The 26304-nt window shown below is 43.1% G+C and overlaps 1 protein-coding gene across 2 annotated transcripts in view; it reads left to right on the forward strand.

Moving 5' to 3' along the window:
- Positions 1 to 26304, forward strand: part of zgc:110329 (uncharacterized protein LOC550500 homolog) — a 263067-nt gene that overhangs the window by 209704 nt on the left and 27059 nt on the right. For both annotated transcript variants that reach the window (XM_059964677.1, XM_059964666.1), the window contains one exon: positions 313 to 429. In XM_059964677.1, the coding sequence (XP_059820660.1) occupies positions 313 to 429 (117 nt within the window). The remainder of the gene's footprint in view (positions 1 to 312; positions 430 to 26304) is intronic.

Consider the following 26304-nt stretch of genomic DNA (forward strand, 5'->3'; position numbering starts at 1 on the left):
AATGTCTTAGGCAACCAAAATATATAAACTGTATGTGTCTGAAACTTCCGTGCAGTTCTGTAATTATTTATTGACTATTTGTTTGTCAACAGGTTTTCTTCTTTTGCACATTGGCTGTTTTCAGTCCCTGGATTCTGTTGTATTTCTTTGTTCTACTGTAAATACCTGCACGAAAATGTATCTCAGGGCAGCAAGTGCTGACATATTTAGACTTTGATAATAAATTAGCATTGAGCCTTTAACATTTGTTAATAGATACTTTAAAAGAACTCCTTGTCCACAATGCTGAGCGATTATTGTTGTTTCACACAGCGTTTCGAGGTTGATGATATCATCCATGTCCGAGGCTGCGTAGATGCCATCAGTTTGTGGTTTGAGGATAACGTCAGCATCGCAGTGGGAATACTCGCAGCCATTATCCTGCCACAGGTAACCTCTTGATTTAATTGTTGTGCTCATAATCTGCTGACAGAGAGTTAGAGCAGTTCCTAAACATCAGACGCGTCATATAGCTACCAGAGTTCGCTTTAGCCCTGGAGCATATGCTAATGGTGAACAGCTTACTTGGGATATAAACCCCATTCTTCTATTATCTTTCCTGAATCATTCCTTCTCCTCGTTCTCCTCCTTCCTTCCATAGCCAATCTCTGGTTGCCTGGGTCTTGGTAGGGTCCATCTTGAGATTGCCTCAGGTTGGGTTGTTTCTCACTCATTCTTTCTCCTAGTTCACGAGGCATCCCTTCCTTCCATGGGGTCTGAAGCCTCAAATTGGGCTGATTGTAGATTATAACTTATTTACTTACTGCCCCATTATGCCGTTGGTGTTTAGGGCATCGATGAAGGTCCTCTATTTCTGGTGGTGTTCAGGGCTTCCTTCATCACGTCAGTAACTTCCTGTCAGTTTTCACTACTGTCAGTCATGCAAGTCCTGGTGGAGACTCGGGAATTTCGTCGCACTCAGATGTCGCAGGATTTTTCATTGCTTTACAAGTCAGGGTTGTCAGCCTGGAGGACCGGTGGACCGCTGTCTGGCCCTTACCCTTCGATTCAAGATTTGAATAGCTCAGACTCAGCAGAAAGCAGCTGATTGGGCAATCGAGGTCAGGTGACCAAGCAGTTTGAAAAGCTCAAACAAATAAATAGAGGGTTACCTCAAGCGGAGGGGCCTGTGGAAAGCAGCCAGTAAGTGAGTGGGCCAGTGAAGGAGTGGAGATTTGAGGCTTTCAAAAAAAAAAAAAAATTGAGAAAGTTTCAAAAGTTGAGGCAAGTATTGGGTAGGTCATGGCAGCTGAGATCGGCCCCGTGGTTTGTTCATCCTGCAGCATGTGGGAAATCAGGGATACTTCCAGTGTCCCTGACGACTATGTGTGCAGGAAGTGTGTCCAACTGCAGCTTCTGGTAACCGCATTGAGCATCTGGAGCTGCGATTGGATTCATGCTGGAGCATCCCCGATGCTGAGAAAGTCGTGAATAGCACGTTCAGTGAGTTGGCCACACCGCAGGTAAAGGCTACACAGGTAGAAAGTGAAGGGGTGGCCACTAGACAGCGTAGCAGTAGGCAGGTAGTGCAGGAGTCCCCTGAGGTCATCTCCCTCCTAAACAGATATACTGTTTTGGATACTGTTGGGGGAGATGTCTCATCAGGGGAAGGCAGCAGCAGCCGAGTTCATTGCACCATGGGTGGCTCTGTGGCACAGGAGGGAAGGAAAAGGAGCGGGAGAGCTATAGTGATAGGGGATTCGATTGTAAGGGGAATAGATAGGCATTTCTGCAGCCGCAAACGAGACTCCAGGATGGTATGTTGCCTCCCTGATGCAAGGGCCAAGGATGACTCTGAGCAGCCGCAGGACATTCTGGAGTGGGAGGGTGAACAGCCAGTGGTCGTGGTGCACATAGGCATAGGTAACGATATAGGTAAAAAACGGGATGAGGTCCTACGAGGTGGATTTAGGGAGTTAGGTGATAAACTAAAAAGTAGGACCACAAACGTAATAATCTCTGGATTACTACCAGTGCCATGTGCTAGTCAGAGTAGAAATAGGAGGATATTTCAGATGAATACGTGGCTTGAAAAATGGTGCAATGGGGAGGGATTCAAATTTCTGGGGCATTGGAACCAGTTCTGAGGGAGGTGGGACCGGTATAAACAGGACGGTCTGCATCTGGGCTGGACTGGAACTAATGTCCTAGGGGGAGCATTTGCTACTGCTGTTCAGGAGGCTTTAAACTAATGTGCCAGGGGGATGGGAACAAGTGCAGAGAGACAGAGGAGTGTAAAATGAGGGTAGAAGCAAAAAGTAGTAAGGTGAAAAGTAAAAGTGGCAGGCAGACAAATCCAGGGCAAAAAGCAAAAAGAGCCACTTTTCAACATAATTGTATAAAGGCTAAGAGTGTTGTAAAAACAAGCCTGAAGGCTTTGTGTGTCAATGCGAGAAGCATTCGTAACAAGGTGGATGAATTGAATGTGCAGATAGTTATTAATGAATATGATATAGTTGGGATCACAGAGACATGGCTCCAGGGTGACCAAGGATGGGAGCTCAACATCCAGGGATATTCAATATTCAGGAGGGATAGACAGGAAAGAAAAGGAGGTGGGGTAGCATTGCTGGTTAGAGAGGAGATTAACGCAATAGAAAGGAAGGACATTAGCCTGGAGGATATGGAATCGATATGGGTACATCACTATGCATAACACTAAGGGGCAGAAAACGCTGGTGGAAGTTGTGTACAGGCCACCTAACAATAGTAGTGAGGTTGGGGATGGCATTAAACAGGAAATTAGAAATGTGTGCAATAAAGGAACAGTAGTTATAATGGGTGACTTCAATCTACATATAGATTGGGTGAAGCAAATTGGTAAGGGTGCTGAGGAAGAGGATTTCTTGGAATGTATGCGGGATGGTTTTCTGAACCAACATGTCAAGGAACCAACTAGAGAGCACGCCATTCTAGATTGGGTATTGAGCAATGAGGAAGTGTTAGTTAGCAAACTTGTCATGCGAGGCCCCTTGGGTAAGAGTGACCATAATATGGTGGAATTCTTCATTAAGATGGAGAGTGACATAGTTAATTCAGAAACAAAGGTTCTGAACTTAAAGAAGGGTAACTTTAAAGGTATGAGATGTGAATTAGCTAAGATAGACTGGCAAATGATACTTAAAGGGTTGACGGTGGATATGCAATGGCCAGCATTTAAAGATCGCATGGATGAACTACAACAATTGTTTATCCCAGTTTGGCAAAAGAATAAATCAGGGAAGGTAGTGCACCCGTGGCTGGCAAGGGAAATTAGGGATAGTATCAAGTCCAAAGAAGAAACATATAAATTAGCAAAAAAAGGCGGCACACCTGAGGACTGGGAGAAATTCAGAGACCAGCAGAGGAGGACGAAGGGCTTAATTAAGAAGGGGAAAAAAGATTATGAGAGAAAGCTGGCAGGGAACATAAAAACTGACTGTAAAAGCTTTTATAGATACGTGAAAAGAAAAAGATTGGTCAAGACAAATGTAGGTCCCTTACAGTCAGAAACAGGTGAATTGATCATAGGGAACAAGGACATGGCAGACCAATTGAATAACTACTTTGGTTCTGTCTTCACTAACGGGGACATAAATAATCTTCTGGAAATAGTAGGGGACCGAAGGTCTAGTGAGATGGAGGAACTGAGGGAAATACATGTTAGTAGGGAAGTGGTGTTAAGTAAATTGAAGGGATTAAAGGCAGATAAATCCTCAGGGCCAGATGGTCTGCATCCCAAAGTGCTTAAGGAAGTAGCCCAAGAAATAGTGGATGCATTAGTGATAATTTTTCAAAACTCCTTAGATTCTGGATTAGTTCCTGAGGATTGGAGGGTGGCTAATGTAACCCCACTTTTTAAAAAAGGAGGGAGAGAGAAACCAGGTGAGTCTGACATTGGTGGTGGGGAAAATGCTAGAGTCGGTTATCAAAGATGTGATAACAGCACATTTGGAAAGCGGTGAAATCATCGGACTAAGTCAGCGTGGATTTGTGAAAGGAAAATCATGTCTGACAAATCTCATAGAATTTTTTGAAGATGTAACTAGTAGTGTGGATAGGGGAGAGCCTGTGGATGTGGTATATTTAGATTTTCAAAAGGCTTTTGACAAGGTCCCACACAGGAGATTAGTGTGCAAACTTCAAGCACACGGTATTGCGGGTATGGTATTGATGTGGATAAAGAATTGGTTGGCAGACAGGAAGCAAAGAGTGGGAGTAAACGGGACATTTTCAGAATGGCAGGCAGTGACTAGTGGGGTACCGCAAGACTCAGTGCTGGGACCCCAGTTGTTTACAATATATATTAATGATTTAGACGAGGGAATTAAATGCAGCATCTCCAAGTTTGCGGATGACACGAAGCTAGGCTGTGGTGTTAACTGTGAGGAGGATGCTAAAAGGATGCAGGGTGACTTGGATAGGTTAGGTGAGTGGGCAAATTCATGGCAGATGCAATTTAATGTGGATAAATGTGAGGTTATCCACTTTGGTTGGAAGAACAGGAAAACAGATTATTATCTGAACGGTGGCCAGTTAGGAAAATGGGAGATGCAACGAGACCTGGGTGTCATTGTACACCAGTCATTGAAGGTGGACATGCAGGTACAGCAGGCGGTGAAAAAGGCAAATGGTATGTTGACATTCATAGCAAAAGGATTTGAGTACAGGAGCAGGGAGGTTCTACTGCAGTTGTACAAGGCCTTGGTGAGACCGCACCTAGAATATTGTGTGCAGTTTTGGTCCCCTAATCTGAGGAAAGACATTTTTGTCATAGAGGGAGTACAGAGAAGGTTCACCAGATTGATTCCTGGGATGGCAGGACTTTCATATGAAGAAAGACTGGATCGACTAGGCTTATACTCACTGGAATTTAGAAGATTGAGGGGGGATCTTATTGAAACGTATAAAATTCTAAAGGGATTGGACAGGCTAGATGCAGGAAGATTGTTTCCAATGTTGGGGAAGTCCTGAACGAGGGATTACAGTTTAAGGATAATGGGGAAGCCTTTTAGGACCGAGATGAGGAAAAACTTCTTCACACAAAGAGTGGTGAATCTGTGGAATTCTCTGCCACAGGAAACAGTTGAGGTTGGTTCATTGACTATATTTAAGAGGAAGTTAGATATGGCCCTTGTGGCTAAAGGGATCAGAGGGTATGGAGAGAAAACAGGTACAGGGTTCTGAGTTGGATGATCAGCCATGATCATACTGAACGGCAGTGCAGGCTTGAAGGGCCGAATGGCCTATTCCTGCACCTATTTTCTATGTTTCTATGATTTGTTTGGCATGACTGACCCTACCAAGAGCCAAAGCACAAAGCCCTGACTCCAGCCAACATAGCTCTCCAGGTCATTGAGACACACAATCCTCCAAACCCTATGTTGAGTTTGTGGTCCTCTTGGAGGTGTAGAATATTAAAGAGTCAGAAAAATCCATTCCAATGGCATTGACACGTTACACATTTTGCAGGTGAGTATCTTGTTGAGGTATGGGGTGTAAGTACTCCGTGGGATGTTGAAGAAAGAGGGTGCTGGTGATCTGTGCCATCGCAAGTTTAGGACCATTGCTGAAAAGTATATGGACAAATGATGCAGTAACCAACACTGTGGTTCAAAGAGCAAAATGGATGGGAAGATACTTTAGAAGAAAGATGTTGGAATTATGCACCAAATGCAATGAAAAGTATATCTTGTGTACTGTATTTGAGTGTAAGGATGTTGCTGTGGCTGCTGTATGCCTCCTCGAACACCCTCTGAGATTCTACCGACAAAGGTAAAAGTCTGGTTGTTCAAATCCGGGCTTCGATTTCATTTCAGATTCATTGCTTTGTGACTCTAGCTTGAAAAGCCACGAGCATATTTCGTGAAATGTGTATTTTAGATCTATGGGTGCACTGATGCTGAGCATAGGCTAATCAATAAGTATTTAATTAAAGCTGTGTATATAAAGGAAGAGTCACTTGTAATCTGCTTGGAGTGATACCACTTCCTGTCTGGGCTTTGAAAGCTGTGCAATTTTGAAGGTAGCATTCCTCATCTCGCGTGGCCTTCGGCCTTCGCGTGGAGGTGGTGTTCATGGGCTGTCCAAAAATTTAATTTAAATTTATTTATTTTAAAATAAATTTTAAAATTTAATTATTTTAAATAAATTTTAAAATTTAATTAAAAGAATTAATATTAATAATATTAATTAATTAAATAACTTTTTTGTTACTTTTGATTTCCAGAGAGATTAAAATTAGTTATTAAAATAAAACTCACATCTTGTTCATTCAGAAGAGGGATATTTCCAGTCCACTGAAGTTGACAAATCGCCCTCTCCCTTCTTAACACACACACACTCACACATGCACACGCACACACAAAATCACTTTACAAATTGTAGGGAATCCCAGGATGTTAGAGAGGGGCAGGTCCCTCTAACATACTGTGGCGAGCATTTGGTCCATGATGACAGACGAGCAAAGTGTGGTTAACTCAGCAGCTGTTTTTATTGCGATACACACAAAACCAGACCAGGCGCTATGACACAGGGAGAGAATCAGTCACATACAGAAAGGGGTGGTAATTATCACACACCCTGGTTATGGTCAGGGAGAACCGCAAACACATGCAAAAATGTAACACTAAATGAACTTGAACATCCTACCATAATTCCACAGAAGCATTTTACCACAAGAACAATAAATAGCGCTGGTAATTAGGAAATCTGGGGCAGGCCATTGACCATACCCTCCCCCTGGAGCACCACAATACTGTGAATGGTAAAAGGGAAGAAGCTGTTCCTGAAATGTCAAGTGTTCATCTTTAGGCTCCTGTGCGCTCCTCCCTGATGGTAGCATTGAGACGAGGGCACGACCTGGTTGCCATGGTCCTAAATGATAGATACCACCTTCTTGAGGAATCACCTTTTGAAGACATCCTTGATGTTGTGGAGGGTTGTGCCTGTGATGGAGCTGGCTGAGTTTGTAGCCTCTTATAATCCTTTGCATTGGAGCCTCCATGCCAAATGCTGATGCTCTCCACAGTATATCTGTGGAAATTTCTCGAGCCTTTTGTGATGTACTAAATCTCTACAAACTCCTAATGAACTATAGCCACTGGGATGCCTTCCTCGTGATTGCATTAATATGTTGGGTCCAGGATGGATCTTCTGAGATGTTGATGCCCACAAACTTGAAACTGCTCATCCTTTCCACAGCTGACCCCTTGATGAGGATTAGTGCGTACTCCCTCGACATCCCCTTCCTCAAGTCCACCCTCTTGACTCTCAATACAGGGGCCCCTCAGGGCTGCGTACTGAGTCCCCTCTTTTACTCCCTGTATACCCATGACTGCGTCGCCACCCACAGCTCCAATCTGCTAATTAAAATAGCCGACGACACTGCATCGATTGGCCTTATCTCAAACAATAACAAGGTGGCCTACAGGGAACAAGTCATCACCCTGACACAGTGGTATCAAGAAAACAACCTCCCCCTCAATGTCGCAAAAACAAAGGAGCTGGTTGTGGACTACAGGAGGAATGGAGACGGGCTAACCCCTATTGACATCAATGGATCTGGAGTTCAGAGGGTAAACAGCTTTACTGAGACCCTCACAACAGTGCCTCTTCCTCCTCAGACAGTTGAGGAAGTTTGGTATGGGCCCCCAAATCCTAAGAACTTTCTACAGGGGCACAATTGAGAGCATCCTGACTGGCTGCATCACTGCCTGGTATGGGAACTGTATCTCCCTTAATCACAGGACTCTGCAGAGGGTGGTGCGGACAGCCCAGCGTATCTGTAGTTGTGAACTTCCCATGATTCAGGACATTTACAAGGACAGGTGTGTAAAAAGGGCCCGTAGGATCACTGGGGACCCAAGTCACCCCAACCACAATCTATTCCAGCTGCTATCATCCGGGAAACAATACCGCAGCATAAAAGCCAGGACCAACAGGCTCCAGGACAGCTTCTTCCACCAGGCCATCAGACTGATGAACTCACGCTGATTTGTGTGTACTCTATATTACATTGACTGTTCTACTTACTATAAATGACTATGATTGCACATTGCACATTTAGACAGAGATGTAACATAAAGATTTTTACTCCTCGTGTATGTGAAGGATGTAAGAATTAAAGTCAATTCAATTCAGTAAGTTCTTAGCTCTTACTGATGTTGAGTCCAAGGTTATTTTTCGAAACCATTCAACCAGCCATTTGATTTCACTCAGTCCTCACTAAGTAAGAAAGAGGACGACGAGGGAACACACACCAGTCCTCATTGAGGGATCAGAAGTGGAAAGGGTGAGCAATCTCAAGTTCCTGGGTGTCAACAGCTCTGAGGATTTATCCTGGACCCCACATAACAATGCAGCTACAAAAAAGGCAGGGCAGTGGTTATATCTCCTAATGAAATACAGTGAGAAGGCAAACTGGAACTGAAGTCCACAAGGTTTGCTCTGCCTTCTTAGCCTGTTGCTCTATCCTGTATGAGTGGCCCTTCATCACTGTATATTCTGGCCACTAGTTCACGCTACAAGATCTGCACCCCTGCTGGTCCCCTGCCCCTTCCCTTTCGGTTCTGTTTGCGCTCCACACTGCAACGTCTACACCCCTTTTGACAATCCAGTCCGGATCATCCTTCTGCTTCCGGACTAATATCCGCCCTCTGCTACCACATTCCCCTACACAGTTTACTCTCCTTCCAGCTAGTTGTACATTCCTGGGTTAGTAGCCCTGAGGCTCTGCCCTTGTTCACCCCACATGATCTGCTAGGCCGTCACCCTTGTAGGTCCACCCAAGATACTCCTTGTCCTCTCTGTGAGCTACTTTGACATAATATAGGAATAATACTAGCAAGTTATTCCAATAATTGAAAAGGTTGGGTGCAGGCAGCAGGGCCCAAGCCCAAGAGAGAGGAACGGGCCTATGTTTGGCCATATACCGAAGCAGACTTGGGGCCGAATTCAAGTGGCAGGGCCTTGGGTACAAGAATGAGGAACAAGCCGATGGTTGACCAATTTAAATGCCAGGCCAGATTGAAAAGTCAGCGTGTTGGGGCCTGAGGCAAGGGTCGGGCTGGTGTTCAGCTCGCTGGTCCCCGAAGTTTACTCGTCTCTGCGCTGATCGGAGGCTGTGGCCTGCAACTAGCGGGCTCCTGGACTAGCCGTAGTGATGAACTGGCTTCATGGCTGTGGACTCACTTTCGTGAACTTTAGTTCTGTGTGTTATTTGTTTACTTTTTAAATGTTTGCATGTTGTTTTGGGCATGTTGGGCGTTGATGGTCTTTTTTTTTAATAGGTTCTATAGCGTTTCTTTGTTTTGTGGCTGCTTGTAAGTAGATGAATCTCAAGGCTGTATATCATAGGTGTCAAAATTAAGGCCCGCGGGCCATATCCAGCCCAGTGTACAGTTATATCCAGCCCGCGAGATCATTTTAGATAGATCTATTATTTTAATTATTAATGGCCCGGCGATATGAAGCCTATGATTTTAAGTTAATACCAATCATAAAAATAATGCTTGCTCAGCAGTCTTCTTCATAAGAAACGGAATTTGTGAAGTGAAACACTTTGTAGTTATAGCAGAGACTGAGACACATGAGAACAGGCTGAAAAAACGGAGGCAATGAAAGCTGTGTTCGCCCGCGCCCGACTGATCCGGCCCGCATGAAGCTGCATTTTGCCCAATCCGGCCCGTGACCTAAAATGAGTTTGACACCCCTGCTGTATATAGTACACATACCTTGATAATGAATGTACTTTGAACTGCACACTGGAGTTGCATCTCATGCACACACCTGAACAAAGATTCATCTCCACATTGCCAGTGGCTTCAATTATCGCATTTTCAATTCTCAGACTCACCATGTTCTTTCAGTGAGAAAATTATCAACATCAGTCATACAGCAGTGCACAGATGTGTCAGATAGGCCACCGACATGTAGTTCACAATATCTGAACTGTGCATCCTCCGCTGAAGACATAGGAGCAGTATTAGGCCATTCAACCCATCAAGTCTGCCCTACCATTTGATCATGGCTGATTTATTTTCCTTGTTAACCCGTTCTCCTGCCTTCTCCACAAAACCTGTGATGCCCTTACAAATCAAGAACCTATCGACCTGTGCTTTAAATATAACCAATGACTTGGCCTCCACAGCCATGTGTGGCATCGAATTCCACAGACTGACCATGCTCTAGCTTAAGAAATTCCTCCTCATCTCTACTGTAAAGGCTTATTCTTCTATTCTGAGCTGTGCCCTCTGGTCCTTGAACTCTCCCACTATTGGAAGCATATTCTGCATGTCCATTCTCTCTAGACCTTTTTAATATTTGGCAGGTTTGATTGAGGTCCTGCTTCATTCTACAGTGAATACGTGCTAAGAGCCATCAAACACTCCTTATAAGTTAACCTTTTAATTCCTAGCATCAATCTCATTAACCTCCTGTGGACTCTCTCTAATGCATTGTTTTATAGATATGGAGATCTAAACTGCTCGCAATACTCCAAGTGTGGTCTGACCAATACCTCATAAAGCCTCAGCATGTCATCCTTGCGTTTATATTTCTATTCTAGTCCTGTTTTATATGCTAGTCCTCTGGAAATGAATGCTAATGTTGCATTTGCATTCCTTACAACCAATTCAACCAGCAAATTAAACTTCATGGAATCCCAATTTGTGTGTGATTAACTGAACAAGCATCATCCAAGTTTCTGGATATTTGTTTATTGAGATGCAGCACAGAATGGGCCCTCCTCTGCACCTCCCAGCAACCCACACGGTCACGGGGGGAACATGAAAACTTCTTACAGACTACGGCGGGAATTGAACCCAAATCACCTGTATTGTAAAGCATTGTGCTAACCGCTATGCTTGATGTTGGCAAGGTTGTTTTATGGGCTGTTGTTTTACAATAACATGAGGCGGCATGGTAGAGCAGTGGTTAGTACAGTCAACCTGGGTTCAATTCCCAGCACTGCCTGTAAGGAGTTTGTACGTTGTCCCCATGACTGCGTGGGTTTCCTCCACCTTCCAAAGACGTATGGGTTTGTAGGTTCATTGGTCATTGTAAATTGTTCTGTGATTAAGCTGGGGTTAAGTCAGGGGATTGCTGGGCGCCATGGCTCAAAGGGCTGGAGGGGTCTATTCCATGCTGGATCTCAATAAATGAATACCAATGAGATGCTTGTTCCCATTTAATATGGGATTAATAGTTTGTGTATCCCAGAATATGAAACTTAGAAAGAGCAATTTCTTATACATAGCGTAGGATTGTAAGCTGGCTGTGTTAGAGCACACTTGTCATCATGGCATGATGGTCACCACTCTTGCTGATGACTCAGAAGGCTCACAAGACTTGAGCAGGAACGTCTTCATTGCATCAACAAGGTAACACTCTGCTATTGGATCCGGAAATCCACCCAGGTGGATTTGCAAAATATCTTGTCTCTATACCAAGGGTTCCAAACATGGGTCCACAGAACACCCCCGCCCCGCTTAATGGCATTGATCCATGGCATAAGAAAGGTTGGGAACCCCTGCTCTATATCAATGAAAAATAGAATGTTCTCCCTTCAGTCCCAGATACAGTTAATGCCTTGTCTTGTTCAACAGTACTCAAAAGAAAATTGCCATCTTGCTGCTTGTGGATGTTTGCCCTTAAACATTATTCTATATTCGTACGTGTTTGTCTTCCTTTACGATGTGCTCAACAGTTTCTGACTCTACATTTCTGACATTCAAAGACATGAGAAATCTTTCCAATCTCTGTCCTGAAGATGGTGGGGAACTTGGCAATGGGAGCAGAGTTCAATTTAGGGCTATTAAGATAAAGAAGTTTTCTTTTGGGCAGGCTCCTTGGCTAAACGAGGTGTTCTGCAGGCTGAATTAGCAGTGCATAGCTTGAAAGAGAGTTTCTATGCAATAAGGTTCATCCATCATCATCGATATGCAATATAGCTGTTTTGTATAGCTGATGGCATTCAGCCTTCAGGGTTCCTCCTGCCTTTTCACTCCTAGTGATGTGTGCTGGTATTTGATAACCAGCCTCGATGGACATGACGTTGAGTAGATTATTTGCCCTGAAGAGTGTGCACTGTGCATTTGTTCATAGTCAGTTCTCTTAAAACTAAAGAATGATCCAACAGTCATACTGCTAGGTTATTAGCAAAGATGGAAAGGGCAGACAGGATGACAAGGAAATAAACTAATGAAGTCATTCAGCTCATTTTACTGCAGGCTAATGCATCACTCTCTTCATTGAATAAATATTACTCAGAAAATCAATATAAATCTGGACCACGAGGAATTCTGCAGATGCTGGAAATCCAAAGCAACCCACACAAAGTGCAGGAAGAAATCAGCAGCTCAGGCAGCATCTATAGAAAAGAGTAAACAGTCAATGTTTCAGGCCAAGATCCTTCATCAGGACTGATTAAATCTGAGCCTGTACTCATTAGAGTTTAGAAGAATGGTGAGGGGGGGAATCTTATTGAAACCTAAAGGTTCTATGGTTCATTTTATTATGAAAGTATTATATGGTGTACAACTCTGAGACTCTTCTTCTCCAGATAGCCACAAAACAAACAATGCAAATCAGTGCAAAGAGAAACAGCAAACCCCATTCGTCCTGCACAAAAAAAAACAGCAACACGACCATCAACCACCCCTCAAACCCCCTCCTCCCGCACAAAATGCAACAAGAACATTGGTCCCCAAATCTCCCTCCCCTGCACAAAAAAATAACAAAAACGCAACAAGAACATTGACCCCAAAACCCGCCCTCCCCCAACAACAACTGACCCTCTTGACCATGTCTGCATGCTTTTTATGCATTGAGTTGCTGCCAAATGATTGGCTGATTTGATATTTGCATTAACGAGCATTAGGTACAGATGTACCTAATGAAGTGGCCACTGACGATATGTCATAGAGCCAGTAGTTTCAATTACTTTCATCCCGGCTGACATTAGTTTTGTGTTCAGCTATTTAAAGCTTGCTTTGTTTCACAGTCATTTATTCACTTGGCTTCACTACCTCTGAACTTTTGGAATATAAGCCAGTTCAGCTCTTCTCAAAGACAAGTGAATGCAGCCATCTGCCTGTGTTTGAACAGTCTCTCTCTCTTTCTAGCTCAATTATGCTCAATTAGCTCAATTGGGTCTTGGGCAAGGTTTAATCAATGCTGCTTATAGGTTGGACTCTGAAGTTCATGTTATGATGTGTATCTGGTTACTTCTTTTGAAATTGCTACCTTGTGCAATTTGTATTGGGGCGGACTGGCTGTGCAGCGTGCAGTTAACAAAGGACACAGCACTAAATTAAACTGAACTGAGCTGAACTTAATATTCATAGACTATTTCAATGACTTTGTGGTTTGATGTTTTACCATTTGCATGATTTTTTTTCTGCACATTGGGTGCTGGATGTTTTTCTTTGAATGGGTTCCATGATGTTTCTTTGTTTCATGGCTCTCTGTGGGAAGATGAATCTCAAGGTTGAATACTGCATACATACTTTGATTAATTAATATACTTGGAATCTTTGGGCAGATTGTGTATTATCTACAGGGGGCTCTAGTTAATTAGGCCATATTTTGAGCCAATTAAGCAACTGCCCCAATTAGTTTCATGGAAATAGTTAAAAGGCATAACAAAGGCAAACTAGCCTTTAACTGAGTAACAAATTATGAATTTAAATGAAATACAGAACAAATTAGAACACTATCAATACTTCCACAGTACTATAAAACTATGTATTAGTTCCTAATAGTTATTAACAGAGGAATTCATCTGCTGTGTTCTTTTGATTGACTGTAAATGATCAAAATTAGCACAGACAATGTACTTCCTTCATTTCCTTTCTGCATAAAGTCAAAATTTAAAAAAACAAGATTAATCAAAAATCGCTGCTTTTTGAATCAACCTCCATTGGCCCAAGTGGATAACGTAAAACATGCACACGCTTTTAATGCTATTTAAAAACTGTTCGCTCTGTAATCTCTGACAGCTGTTCCTGACGTCTCCAAGCCTAAATGCTTGAAACCAAGCAAGACATTTCTGAATTGTCATACTGTTCATTTCTCAGCAACTATAAGTGACAAAAATCACTGCATTTTGAACACAAACACAGCCAACTAGCGCAACTTAAAACTAATCGCTCTAAACATGGTGTAGTGTCTAACAGCCACAGGATGTGCACACAGCTGATATCTGTTTGGCAACAGTCCCCTGTCCCAATTAAGAGGCATAATGTCCCAAATAAATGAAGGGAGTCCCAGCTATTTTAGTGATTTTGTTCTTTTGTTCTTTGAGAGTTGTTTCAAATAACCTGCTGCCCCAATGGCGCAATTAACTGGAACCCACAGTAGTTCTTTTTGCATTAGATTTAAGTGGTGCATGTGGCTTTATAACCTTCTGCAGAACTGAATGCAATGGCTTTCCTTGCTTTGGTAATAAACGCACCCATACATGATAGCAATAATAAATATAGTACCCATAATGACATCTCTGTCAGTGTATAAGATGTCCAATTAGCATTACAGATATTCCAATATCCTACAAGTGATTCTGCAACATTCTTTGACAACATTGCTTCCTGTTAACATTAATCCTGAGGCAGCTCATAAGCTAAAGTAGATTTTTATCCTTTCACTGTAATGTCTTTTTGGCTTTCGTCCACATAATTGTACTTCCCACAGAGACCTGACGAGTCCTCAATAATCTCAGTAAACTCCACTTTTTGAGAACTCATGCCATAACATTATAAGGCATAGGAACAGAGTTAGGACATTCAGCCCTTAGAGTCTGTTCTACTGTTCCATCGTGGCTGATTTATTACCCTTCTCAACCCCATTCTCCTGCCTTCTTGTCTTAACCTTTGATATCCTTACTAAATAAGAAGTTTTCAACCTCCGCTTTAAACATACCCAATGATTTCACAGCCATTGTGTATGCCTGTACAGCTGTTTATGGCATTGAGTTGCACAGACTTGCCACACTCTGACTAAAGAAATTTCTCCTCAACTCTGTTCTAAAGGGACCCCCAATTTATTCTGAGGCTGTGCTCTCCTGTCTTAGGAAACATCCTCTCCACACCCACACTAACTAGGCCTTTCAATGTTCAATGCCAGCCCAAAAGGAAGATCAAGCCTTGCAGACTTTGAGGATAGTCTATCACGCAAGAGTGGCTCGAGCTGATTTTGTCCCTCTTTGGTTTGCTGCAGCACTTACAGGGCCAACAGCGCCAGGGGATCGTGAGAGTTATTTATCTTTTATTTATTGAGATGCAACACGAGATAAGCCTAATGGGTCCTTCGAGACATACCGCCCAGCAATTCCCTGATTTAATCCCAGCCTAATCACCAAGACAATTGACAATGACCAACTAACCTATCAATCGGTACGCTTTGGACTGTGGAAAGAAACCAGAGAACCTGAAGGAAGACCCACGTAGTCATGGGGAGAGCATACATACTCCTTACAGGTAGCAGCGAGAATTGAACCCGGGTCGCCAGTAAAGCATCGTGCTAACCACTACACTACTGGATCGCCCGAGCTATGATAAAAGACTCAACCCAGTTAGGCCCAAGCACAATTGTACCTCATGTTGTTCAGAACAGTCTGCAATAAAGCAGATTTCAAGTCAGAACCCGAATGCACGTGCTAGTTGCAAAATAGGTAAGAGTGTTTCTGACTTGGACCACCAGAATCCACCAGACCCAAGGATGTCAGCATCAATGGATTGAGTTCAAGAGTCACACGGTAATGGTGCAGCTCTATAAAGCTCCAGTTAGACCACACTTGAAGTACTGTGTTCAGTTCCAGTCACCACATTATAGGAAGGATGAGGAGGCTTCTTAGTGTAATTCACAATTTTTATTATTATGTATTGCAATGTACTGCTGCCGCATAACAACAAATTTTACAACATATGCCAGTGATATTAAACCTGAATCTGATCGAGTCTGGCCCAACATTTACTAAGAACACGGCTGATCTGATTGTGGCCCCCAACTCTACATTCTACATTGTGATCCCCCAACTCTATCTACCTTTGATAAACTTCCACCCCTGTACATATTGTATCTATCTACCCCTCCCACTCCAGTCATTCTCTCTTCCCCTGTCCCATCAGGCAGAAGGAACAAGAGCTTGAGACACCTACTAACAGGGTCAAGAATAGTTTCTATATCAATGTTATCAGACTCTTGAACGGTCCTCTCTCATGCTAAAGTTCAAAGTACATTTATTATCAAAGTATGTATAAATTATACAACATTGAGATTTATCTCCATATAGGCAGCCACAAAACAAGAAACCCAGAAGAATCCATTAAAAAGAGACCAACAAATACCCAATGCGCAGAGAGGGGAAAAAAAACCCACAAATTGTGCAAACAATAACAGCAAGCAACAGCGTTCAGAACGAAAGTGAGTCCAGAGACATGAAGCACGGAGCAGGACCACAGCCTCTGCCTCAGTTCATCACACTTTGGAGCAAATTGTCACAGAGCTAAAGAAGGTGTCCCGATCCACCTCATCGTGATGGCACTTTATTTGCCCTCCTGCTTTGCACTCTTTCTATGGCCCCAGCATTGTAATCTACATTCTGTTTTTTATACTACCTTGATATATTTATGTACGGCATGTAACGTTCCATCTGGATGACATGCAGATAAAAGCTTTACACTGCATCCCAGTGATGTACAGACAGTGATAAGCCAATTACCAGAACCAAGTCTTCAAAAGGCTTGGCTTCCATTACCTATTGAAGAGCAAGTTCCAATGTGCACCAAGAGTAAAATTCTCACCTTCTCTCCATTTTCAATTCATTTTTAGACTCCTAGTGACTCCTAGATCTAGAACCTCCCTCAAGAGGAAGCGGCTTGGTATGGCAACTGTTCTACATTGACTGCAATAAACTGCAGAGAGTTGTGAACACAGCTCAGCACTTCACCGTCCAGCCCCCCTCCACCCCACCATGGACTCTGTACTTCTCACTGCCTCAGTAACCCAGGCAGCAAATTCAAAGACCCCCACCACCCTGGACATTCTCTCTTCTCCCCTCCTGTCTGAATGGGCAGAAGGTACAAAAGCCTGATAGCACATATGACCAGGCTCAAGGACAACTTCTTACCCCTTTGTTTCAAGAGTATTGAATAGCTCCACGATAAGATAGACTCTTGATCTCACAATCTACCTCATTATGATCTTTCTCCTCATTGTCTACCTGCATTTTAATTTCCCTATGGCTGGTACACATTATTCTGCATTGTGTTAATATTTTAGCTTGTTCTACCTCAGTGCACTATGTAATGAGTTGATCTGTATGAACAGTATGCAAGATGAGATTTTCACTGTAGCTCACTACATGTCAAAGCAATAAACCATTTCCAGTTCCCATTCTAATTCCAAATGTTCTCTCCACATTATATTGTCAAGACCACTCAGGATCTTGTATGTCTCACAGTGACTGACACAGCGAATGGTAGGGCAAGAACAAAGGGAGCTGGGAATAAATGACATCACAGGTACATTCATTTGTTCGTTCGTTATATGCCGTGTCATATGACATGGGCGATCGTGGTCTTTCCATGAGCATGATTGTTCTTGGGAGATCTTTCTACAGAAGTGGTTTGCCATTGCCTTCTCCTGGACAGTGTCTTTACAAAATGGGTGACCCCAGCCATTATCAATATTCTTCAGAGATTGTATGCCTGGTGTCAGTGGTCACATAACCACTGCTCATTCGACAATTCACCACTTGCCTCCATGGCTTTACTCAATCGGGGCTAATTTGGTGCTGCACCTTGCCGGTTAGCAGCGGGAAGGAAAACCTACACTTCCTTTGGTAGAAATGCATCTCCACCCCCACCATCCCCGCAACACATTGGCCTTCATAAATCAAGACATGTAGTACAGAAGTTGATACATTATGATGAAGTTATACAAGATGTTGGTAAAGCTGAAGTTGAAATATTGTGTGCAGTTCTGGTCACCTACCTACAGGGAAGATATCAATAAGTTTGAGAGAAGACAGAAAAAAAATTACAAGGATGTTGCTGGGAGCTGAGGATCTGAGTTATAGGGAAAGGTTGAATAGGTTAGAACATTTTCCCCTAGAGCATAGGAGAAAGAGAGGAGATTTGATAAGGGTATACAAAATTATGAGGGGTATGGACAGAATGAATGCAGGCAGGCTGTTTCCACTGTGGCTAGGTGAGATTAGACCTAGAGATTATGGGTGTAGGGGGAAAGGAGAAAGATTTAAAGGGAATCTAAGGAGGACCACAACCTTGACATAGTTAGGAGGCTTGCATGCCTCAGTGACCTGGAGAGCTATGTTGGCTGGAGTCAGGGCTTTATGCTTTGGCTCTTGGTAGGGTCACCCATGCCAAACAGGTTAAAATGTAGATAACACGCACAAAATACTAGAGGACCTCAGCAGGTCGGGCAGCATCTATGAAAAAGAGTGAACCTACAATGTTTTGGGCCGTGACCCTTCATTAGGACTGGATAAAGGAGATGAGAAGTCAGAGTAAGAAGTTGGGGGAAGAGATGGAAAAGAACAAGGAAGAAGATGAGAGGTGAAACTGCGAAAGGGGGAGGGGTGAAGTAAAGAGCTGGGAAGTCAGTTGGTGAAAGAGATAAAGGGCTGGAGAACGGGAATCTGATAGGAGAAGACAGAAGGCTGTGGAAGAAAAGGAAGAGGGAGAAACACCAGAGGGAGGTGATGAGTAGGTGAAGAGATACAGTGGGAGCAATTACCAGAAGTTTCAAGAAATGGATGTTCATGTTGGAGGCTACCTAGACGGAATGTAAGGTGTTGCTCTTCTAGCCTGGATGTGGTCTCATCGTGGCCATAGACTGACATGTTGGGATGGGGATGGGAAGTAGAATTGAAATTAGTGGCCACTGGGAGATTTTGCTTTTTCTGGTGATTGTTGAAGTGGTCTCCCAGTCTACCTCGGGTCTCATGTAAAGGCCAGGTTAAGACTCGTCCACTGATCCTCCAGGTTTGGGGATTCAGCTCAGATCGAATTACCCCAAGTGGTAAAACAAATTTGTTATGGAAACAGCAATGAGGAATCATCCTTCATCTGAATATGATGGTATTCCTGAGTCTCCACCCAGGACTTGCATGACTGACAGTTGTGAAAACCACGCTACAGGCAGGAAGAAGGAAGGAACGAAGCCCTGAACACCACCAGAGATGGAGGATCTTCTTTGCTGCCCTAAGCACAAGCAGCATAATGGGCAGAAGAGCCTGAGGGAGATCTTGTTCACTGAGAGGATGTTGTGAGTGTGGAACAAGCTGCCAGTGGAACTGCTAGGTGTGAGTTCAGTTGTAAAAATTAAAAGCAGTTTGGATAGTTACATGGATGAGAGTGTAACATGTGATCCAGCTGTAGGTAGATGGGACGAGGCAGAAGACCAGGGCAACATGGGCTGAAGGACAAACACGAGGAAATCTGCAGACGCTGGAAATTCAAACAACACACACAAAATGCTGGTGGAACACAGCAGGCCAGGCAGCATCTATAGGAGAAGCACTGTCGACATTTCAGGCCGAGACCCTCCGTCAGGACTAGCCGAAAGGAAAGATAGTAAGAGATTTGAAAGTAGTTGGTGTCGGCCCGAAACGTCAACAGTGCTTCTCCTATAGATACTGCCTGGCCTGCTGTGTTCCACCCAGCATTTTGTATGGGCTGAAGGGCCTGTTTCTGTGCTGCAGTTGTTATGTACAGTTCAACTAGGTCTTCTGATATACAGTAACAAACTGCAACAAGTTCAGAGTGGATCAAATTATATGTGCATTTATTACTTGCAAGGGAAGGTCTACCTCCATACGTTAAATCGTTGGAAAGTAGCTTAGAACAAACCATTTTTGGACTTTTACAGAGATCAATAATTCATCAACTTCATGACTTTGAGTTTGTTCCATCCCATAATGGCATTCCTTCCTTATCTGGATCTGTGCATCTGTTCTTTCAATTAGCCCATTTCTCTTTTGAGGCTCCTCTGCCCATGACAACTGTGCCCTGTTTTTCTCTGTTGACAAGACACGAACATCCATAACGATACATCCAGATATAAAACACACCCTGCTTGCAAGCTGAACACTTGGAACAAACCAACAGAGCACTCTGGGATCACACAGGTTCCATTTTGTCACATTTCATTTGACAAAGGTTATAAATTCATAAAGTCTTCAGGGTTACAAATATATTTCCACATAGTTCTAAGTGATTCCTCTAGATGAGTAAACATTCAAAACTACTTCCAATGTATTTTATGCCTTGATGTAGTTCCCTTGTGGTTTCTGGCAGCAGCAGCCTGTGAGACACTATCACTGTACAAAAAAATGAAGTCAGTGAAGGGAGATAAGATTCAATGTCATGCTTTACAAGCTAGTGATATATGATCACATGCATGTTATACAAGGTATACTTATGCTCAAACTATCTCTGACAGAAAGTTTGACATCTTGAGTAGCACATTGAATAAAACATTAAAATTACCTGTGGCGAAATGGAGGAAATTGCTCACATTTTTTTTTGAATAAGACTGTGTCGAGAGAGTTCACCATGCTTTTGAAGGCTAAGCTGACTTTATTAGTTATTGTGAAAAAGAGATGAAATAAAAGCAACCGAACTAAGGGATGTTAAATAAATGTTATTGAGTAGGTAAATCTCCTTTGAAAAGTGGAATTTAATGCTTTGTGTCCAGAAGAATGATGTGTAATTGTTGCTCACAGGTTTTATTACAAAACTTATGTTAAAATTATACCATGATAATGGCTGGGCTTCCTCAGCCGCCAGCTGCAGCTTTTTCTAATTTACACCAAGGTCTGTTCTGTCTACTGCTCTGCGGCTGGCAAGATTGAGGTTTCCTGATGAGATGTTTACCCTGGGGCTTCGAAGGACATGTCATGGTGTATCATTGCCTGTAGGGGTGGTGATGAGTCAATCAGAGTCTGCAAAAGGATGGTAGATCAGTGCCCAAGGGAGAATCATTTCAATGATGTGGGGACAGAAGGCAGTAGGATTAATACAGACACATACACTCAGGGGCCACTTTATCAGATACCTCTTGTACAAAATTAATTGGCCACTGAGAGTGTACTTATGGCCCTCTGCTGCCATAGTCCAACCGCTTCAAGGTTCGATATGTTGTGTATTCAGAGATGCTCTTCTGCACAGCACTGTTGTAATGTGTGGTTATTTAAGCTACTGTCACCTTCCTGTCAGCTTGAACCAGTCAGGCTATTCTCTTCCGACCTCTCTCATTAACAAGGTATTTTTCGCACAAAACTGCTGCTCACTGGATGTTTTGCTTGTTCTTCGCACCATTCTCTATAAACTCTAGAGACTGTTGTGCAGTTTCTAAAAACCTCAAACAACCCTGTCTGGCACCAACAATCATTCCACAGTCAAAGTCATATTTCTTCCTCATTCCGATGTTTGGTCTGAACAATAACTGAAACTCTTGACCGTGTCTCCATTCTTTTAGGCATCGAGTTGCTGGCACATGATTGGCTAATTAGATATTTGTTTTAATGAGTAGCCATATGGGTGTACCTAATAAAGTGGCCATTTAGTGCACGGAGATGATGGAGAATCATGATTTGAACTGTTTTCTAGGAACACGTATATCCTATTTTCCCCTGTAATGTGGCAGCTAAATAACTGAAAGAATTTCGGTGGGTAAGAAATTCTTCCAGGCTGAGAAAGCCTTGTTAAGGTGCAAAGGTCTGTAGTAGCTTTGTATGGGAGACCAAAGCAGTAAAGTTGTATTTTTCAGTAACATGCCAATTCTGCGATACTGCTAACGACATAAATCCCACTGAAAATTAACTGTTACATCGGAGGAGTCTCTTTATTTCCGTATGGCAGTTACTTATGGTATTATATTTCAGAAGAAAATATTTTATTAATGTGCCCTTCTGTTATGAAGGCCTGGGACATATCTTTTGCCCCATTATTGGCATATTGTTGAATGATTTGCTAGTATTATTGGATGGATTCTTGATCTCACTGTCTACCTCATTATGATCTGGCATTTTACCATTTACCTGCACTGCACTTCCTCTGAGGTTGCAGTGAAAGTGAGTCCATTTTTTTGGGAATATTTCAATGACGAGGTAAATAAAGTTGAGTGAAGTTATTCCCTTAGTTCGAGAGCCTGAAGTTGAGGGGGAGAAATTGTTCTTAAACCTGGTGGTGTGAGTCCTGAGGCTCCTGTACCTTCTTCCTGATGGCTTTCCTGCAACAGTGTTTCATGTATATATGCTCAGTGGTTGGGAGGGCTTCATCCCTAATGTACTGGGCCACATATACTATTTTTTGTAGGATTTCCCATTCAGTGATATTGGTGTTTCATACTCTCACTACTCATCTACAGAAGTTTGTCAGAGTTTTAGGTATCATGCTGAACATTGGCAAACTCATAACGAAGTAGAGGCACTGCCGTGCTTTCTTGGTAATTGCATTTATGCGCTGGGCCCAGGACAGGTCCTCTGAAATAGTAACACTGAGGAATTTAAATTTGCTCATCCTCGCCACCCCTGATCCTCTGATGAGGAGTGGCTCAGGGACCTCTGGTTTCCTTCTCCTGAAGTCTGTAATCAGCTCCTTGGTCTTGCTGATATTAAGTGAGAGGTCGCCACTCACCCTTTTAAACTCCCAACAGATACAGACTTGGCCTGTCCAGCTTTTCTTTTCAGACAAACCATCCTGTGTTGAACTTTGAAAGGCATAGAGTGGATGTGGAGATGGTGTTTCCAGTAGTCTAAGACCAGAGAGCAATTCCCTCAGATTGGAAGGGCATCCCTTTAGAACAGAGATGAGGAGGAATTTTTCTGGCTAGAGAGTGGTGAATGTGTGGAATTAATTGCCACAGCTGGCTGTGAAAACCAAGTCACTGGGTATATTTAAAGCAAAGGCTGATTAGATCTTGATTAGTAAGGGTGTCAAAGGTTATAAGAAGACGAAAGAAAAAAAGAAGTTGAAATAAATCAGCCATGATGGGATGGTGGAGCAGCCTCAATGGGCCTAATGGCCTAATACTGCTCCTATATCTTATACTCTAGCATCTCCTTGGTATCTTTTTTTAAAACCCTACCTTTCTATCTATCTCAAACAAGAGAAGATCTGCAGATGCTGGAAATCCAAGCAGCGCACACAAAATGCTGGAGGAACTCAGCAGGCCAGGCAGCATCTATGGAAAAGGGTCAATGTTTCGGGCCAAGACCCTTCAGCTTGAACCAGTCTGGCAATTCTCCTCTGACCTCTCTCATCAACAAGGCATTTTCACCCAGAGAACAGCTGCTCACTGGACGTTTTTTGTTTTTTGCATCATGTAAACTGTCGTGCTGAAGAGTCTTGGCCCAAAATGTTGACTGTTCCATAGAAGCTCCCTGGCCTGCTGAATTCCTCCAGCATTTCGTGTGTGTTGCTTTCTATACATCTCATTATTTTGTTTTCTGTACACAATTTGATGTGAATTTAATGTTCCATCTGGTTTAGACCCAGCAAGTGCTCTTCAGTCTGACTGATAGGGGGAAATACATGTCTGCCTTGCCTGTTCACACAGCCACCGTCTCCAGTACATGGTTCTGTACCAGTTGCTCTTTCTTCTAGTCACAGACAGCTCCGGTGCAAATTCCCACAGGAAATCTGTCAGCAATCAGCGTGAATGCCTGGAACTATTAGTTCACTGATGATCCAGGAAAATGTTATAATCAGCATCATTTTTGTGGTTTGAATTCCTGGATGTAGTACGTATGAGAAGTTTCGACAGCAATCATAGTTGGTGTAGACTGCACCCTATGGCCACCTCATTAGGCCCAGGAGTGTACTGGTGTGGTCTTCCGTTGTAGTCCATCCACTTCAAGGTTCAATGTGTTCTGTGTTCAGAGATACTTCCCTGTACACCACTGTAGTAGCACATGGTTGTTTCAATTACTTTGCCTTCCTGTGAGCTTAAACCAGTCTCATTATTCTCCTCTGACCGCTTCCAGTAGCGAGGCATTTGAACCCACAGAACAGCTACTCACTGGCTCTTTTTTTTAGTTTTTCACACTGTTTTCTGTAAACGCTAGAGAATGTTGTGCCTGAAATCTCAGGGGATCAGCAGATTCTGAGATACTCAGACCACCCCATCTGGCACCAACAATCATTCCATGGTCAAAGTCACTTAGGTCACATTTCTTCCCCATTCTGACCAACAACTGAACCTCTTGATTAGGTCTGCAGGCTTTTATGCATTGAGTTGCCTCCACATGATTGCTGATTAGAATTTTGCATTAATGATCAGGTGTACCTAATAAAGTTGCCACTGAGTGCATAATCCATGCCGAGGTTGCAGAACGTTCAGTGATGAAATTGTGCATTCTCAAGATTTAAAGCTTTTCTCTGTGTCCTACTTTCTAATTGAGCCTACTGGCCCCAACCCCTGCAGAAGTGAAGACTGTTAATGCATGCCCACCTTACAACGTGACTATTCCTCATTTTGTGCTATTCCTGATGCCTGGGGTACAGCCCTGCTATCTGGAGCTTAAAACATCTGCATGTATCGCCATCCACTGCTCATTTTTATGTTGAGCTCCCTCAGAAATCCAGTTAAAACTGGTGATAGTCAAACTGTCTAGTGAACTCTATGATGCAGTCAGACAGGCAACCTACAGAATCTGGTTTAATATGTATGTATGTATATTAAATAGTTAATTTAAAGTAAGTAATGCAAAAACAGAAATTTTAAGAAGTTGTAAGGTAGTGGTCATGAGTTCAATATCCATTTAAAAATGGATGGCAGAAGGGAAGTTGTTCCTGAATCGTTGAGTGTGTTCCTTCAGGCTTCTGCACCTCTTCCCTGATGGTAGCAATGAGAAGAAGGCATGTCCTGGGTGATGGAGACCCTTAATGATGGACACCACTTTTGAGAGGCACCACTCCTTGAAGATGTCTTGGATGCTAAGCAGGCTAGTGCCCATTATGGAGCTGATTAAGTTTACAACTCTGCAGCTTACTTCAATCCTGTTTTGTTCCACATCAGCTGTACTGAGTTCGAAGTAATTTTTATATCAAAGTACATAAATGTCACCCTGAGATTCATTTTTCTTGTGGGCATTCACAATAAATACAAAGGAAAACAATAGAATCAATGAAAACCTGCACATGACAAGACAGTCAAACAAGCAATGTCCAAAAGAAACCAATCAGGTGGTGGCGATTGTGGTGTGGGTTGAGATCAGATTATGGACCCATTAGAAACTTTGCCATCATGCAGCAGATATGAAAGAGAAATGAAGGGCTATGTGGGAGGGAAGGGTAAAATAGATCTCGGAGTAGACCAATAAGTCGGCACAACACTGCGCTGAATGGTCTGCATTGTGCTGTGCTGTACCATTCTGTGATCTCCTGTGTTGCAGCAACTGATTAACTGTGCTTTAAAGGGAGCCAGCGAGGTTCGAACCCGGGACCACTCGATCCAAAGTCCGGAGTTGATTCCACTACACCACCAGCCGACATCTTGGTTGGGGGTGGGGGGGGGCTTAATGATGGATGCTGCCTTCCTGAGGACCACTCCTTAAAGATACGAATTGTGGCTGAGCATATTGATCTTCATGGTACATCCCCAATGGATAGTTTACAATTAGTCAACAGCTCACTTGCATTTTGTTCTGAAAGCACGGCTCCTGTCAGTCAATATTAAATTATCATCCCTTTGCTTATTACTTATCCAGCAGAGCAAAGAGAACAAAGAATGAATGCTAATGTGCCACCTTGGCAAATATTTCAATCCCTTGACTTCATCAGCTCATTGCATAGTAAGGAGGAATAAATGGCTTGCAATTATGTGGAGCCTTTTGTGACTTTATCTGAATTCTTTGGTAAACACTGCAGTGTTATCAAAGGCAAGATCCCACAAAGTTGATGGCGTTTTCTTTCCCCTGCCGTTAATTAGGGACTTAACTAACATGTGGGTGGTGGGTGGAGATACATCTCCACCAAAGTAGATGAAAGGTGCTTCTTCCCTCTGCCAGCCTGCAGGTCACCCTTCGGCAAGGTGTAACACCTGCTTAGCCCACCCCGATCAGTGTCACATGAAGCCATTTCTTCAGCAGTTTGATTGGAGCACAACTGCGCAAACGCGTGGGCGTCAGCCAGTGGGAACAGTGAAAAGAGTTTAAAAGGAGACAGCTTTATACAGCGTGTGCTAAAGGAGCGGGCGACACAGTAAAGGGAGACAGAGTAGGAAGGCTTTGGCTCAACGGGGCTTCAGCGATAATGG

Source organism: Hypanus sabinus, chromosome 1 (assembly GCF_030144855.1).
Source record: "Hypanus sabinus isolate sHypSab1 chromosome 1, sHypSab1.hap1, whole genome shotgun sequence".
In the NCBI taxonomy this organism is placed as follows: Eukaryota; Metazoa; Chordata; class Chondrichthyes; order Myliobatiformes; family Dasyatidae; genus Hypanus; species Hypanus sabinus.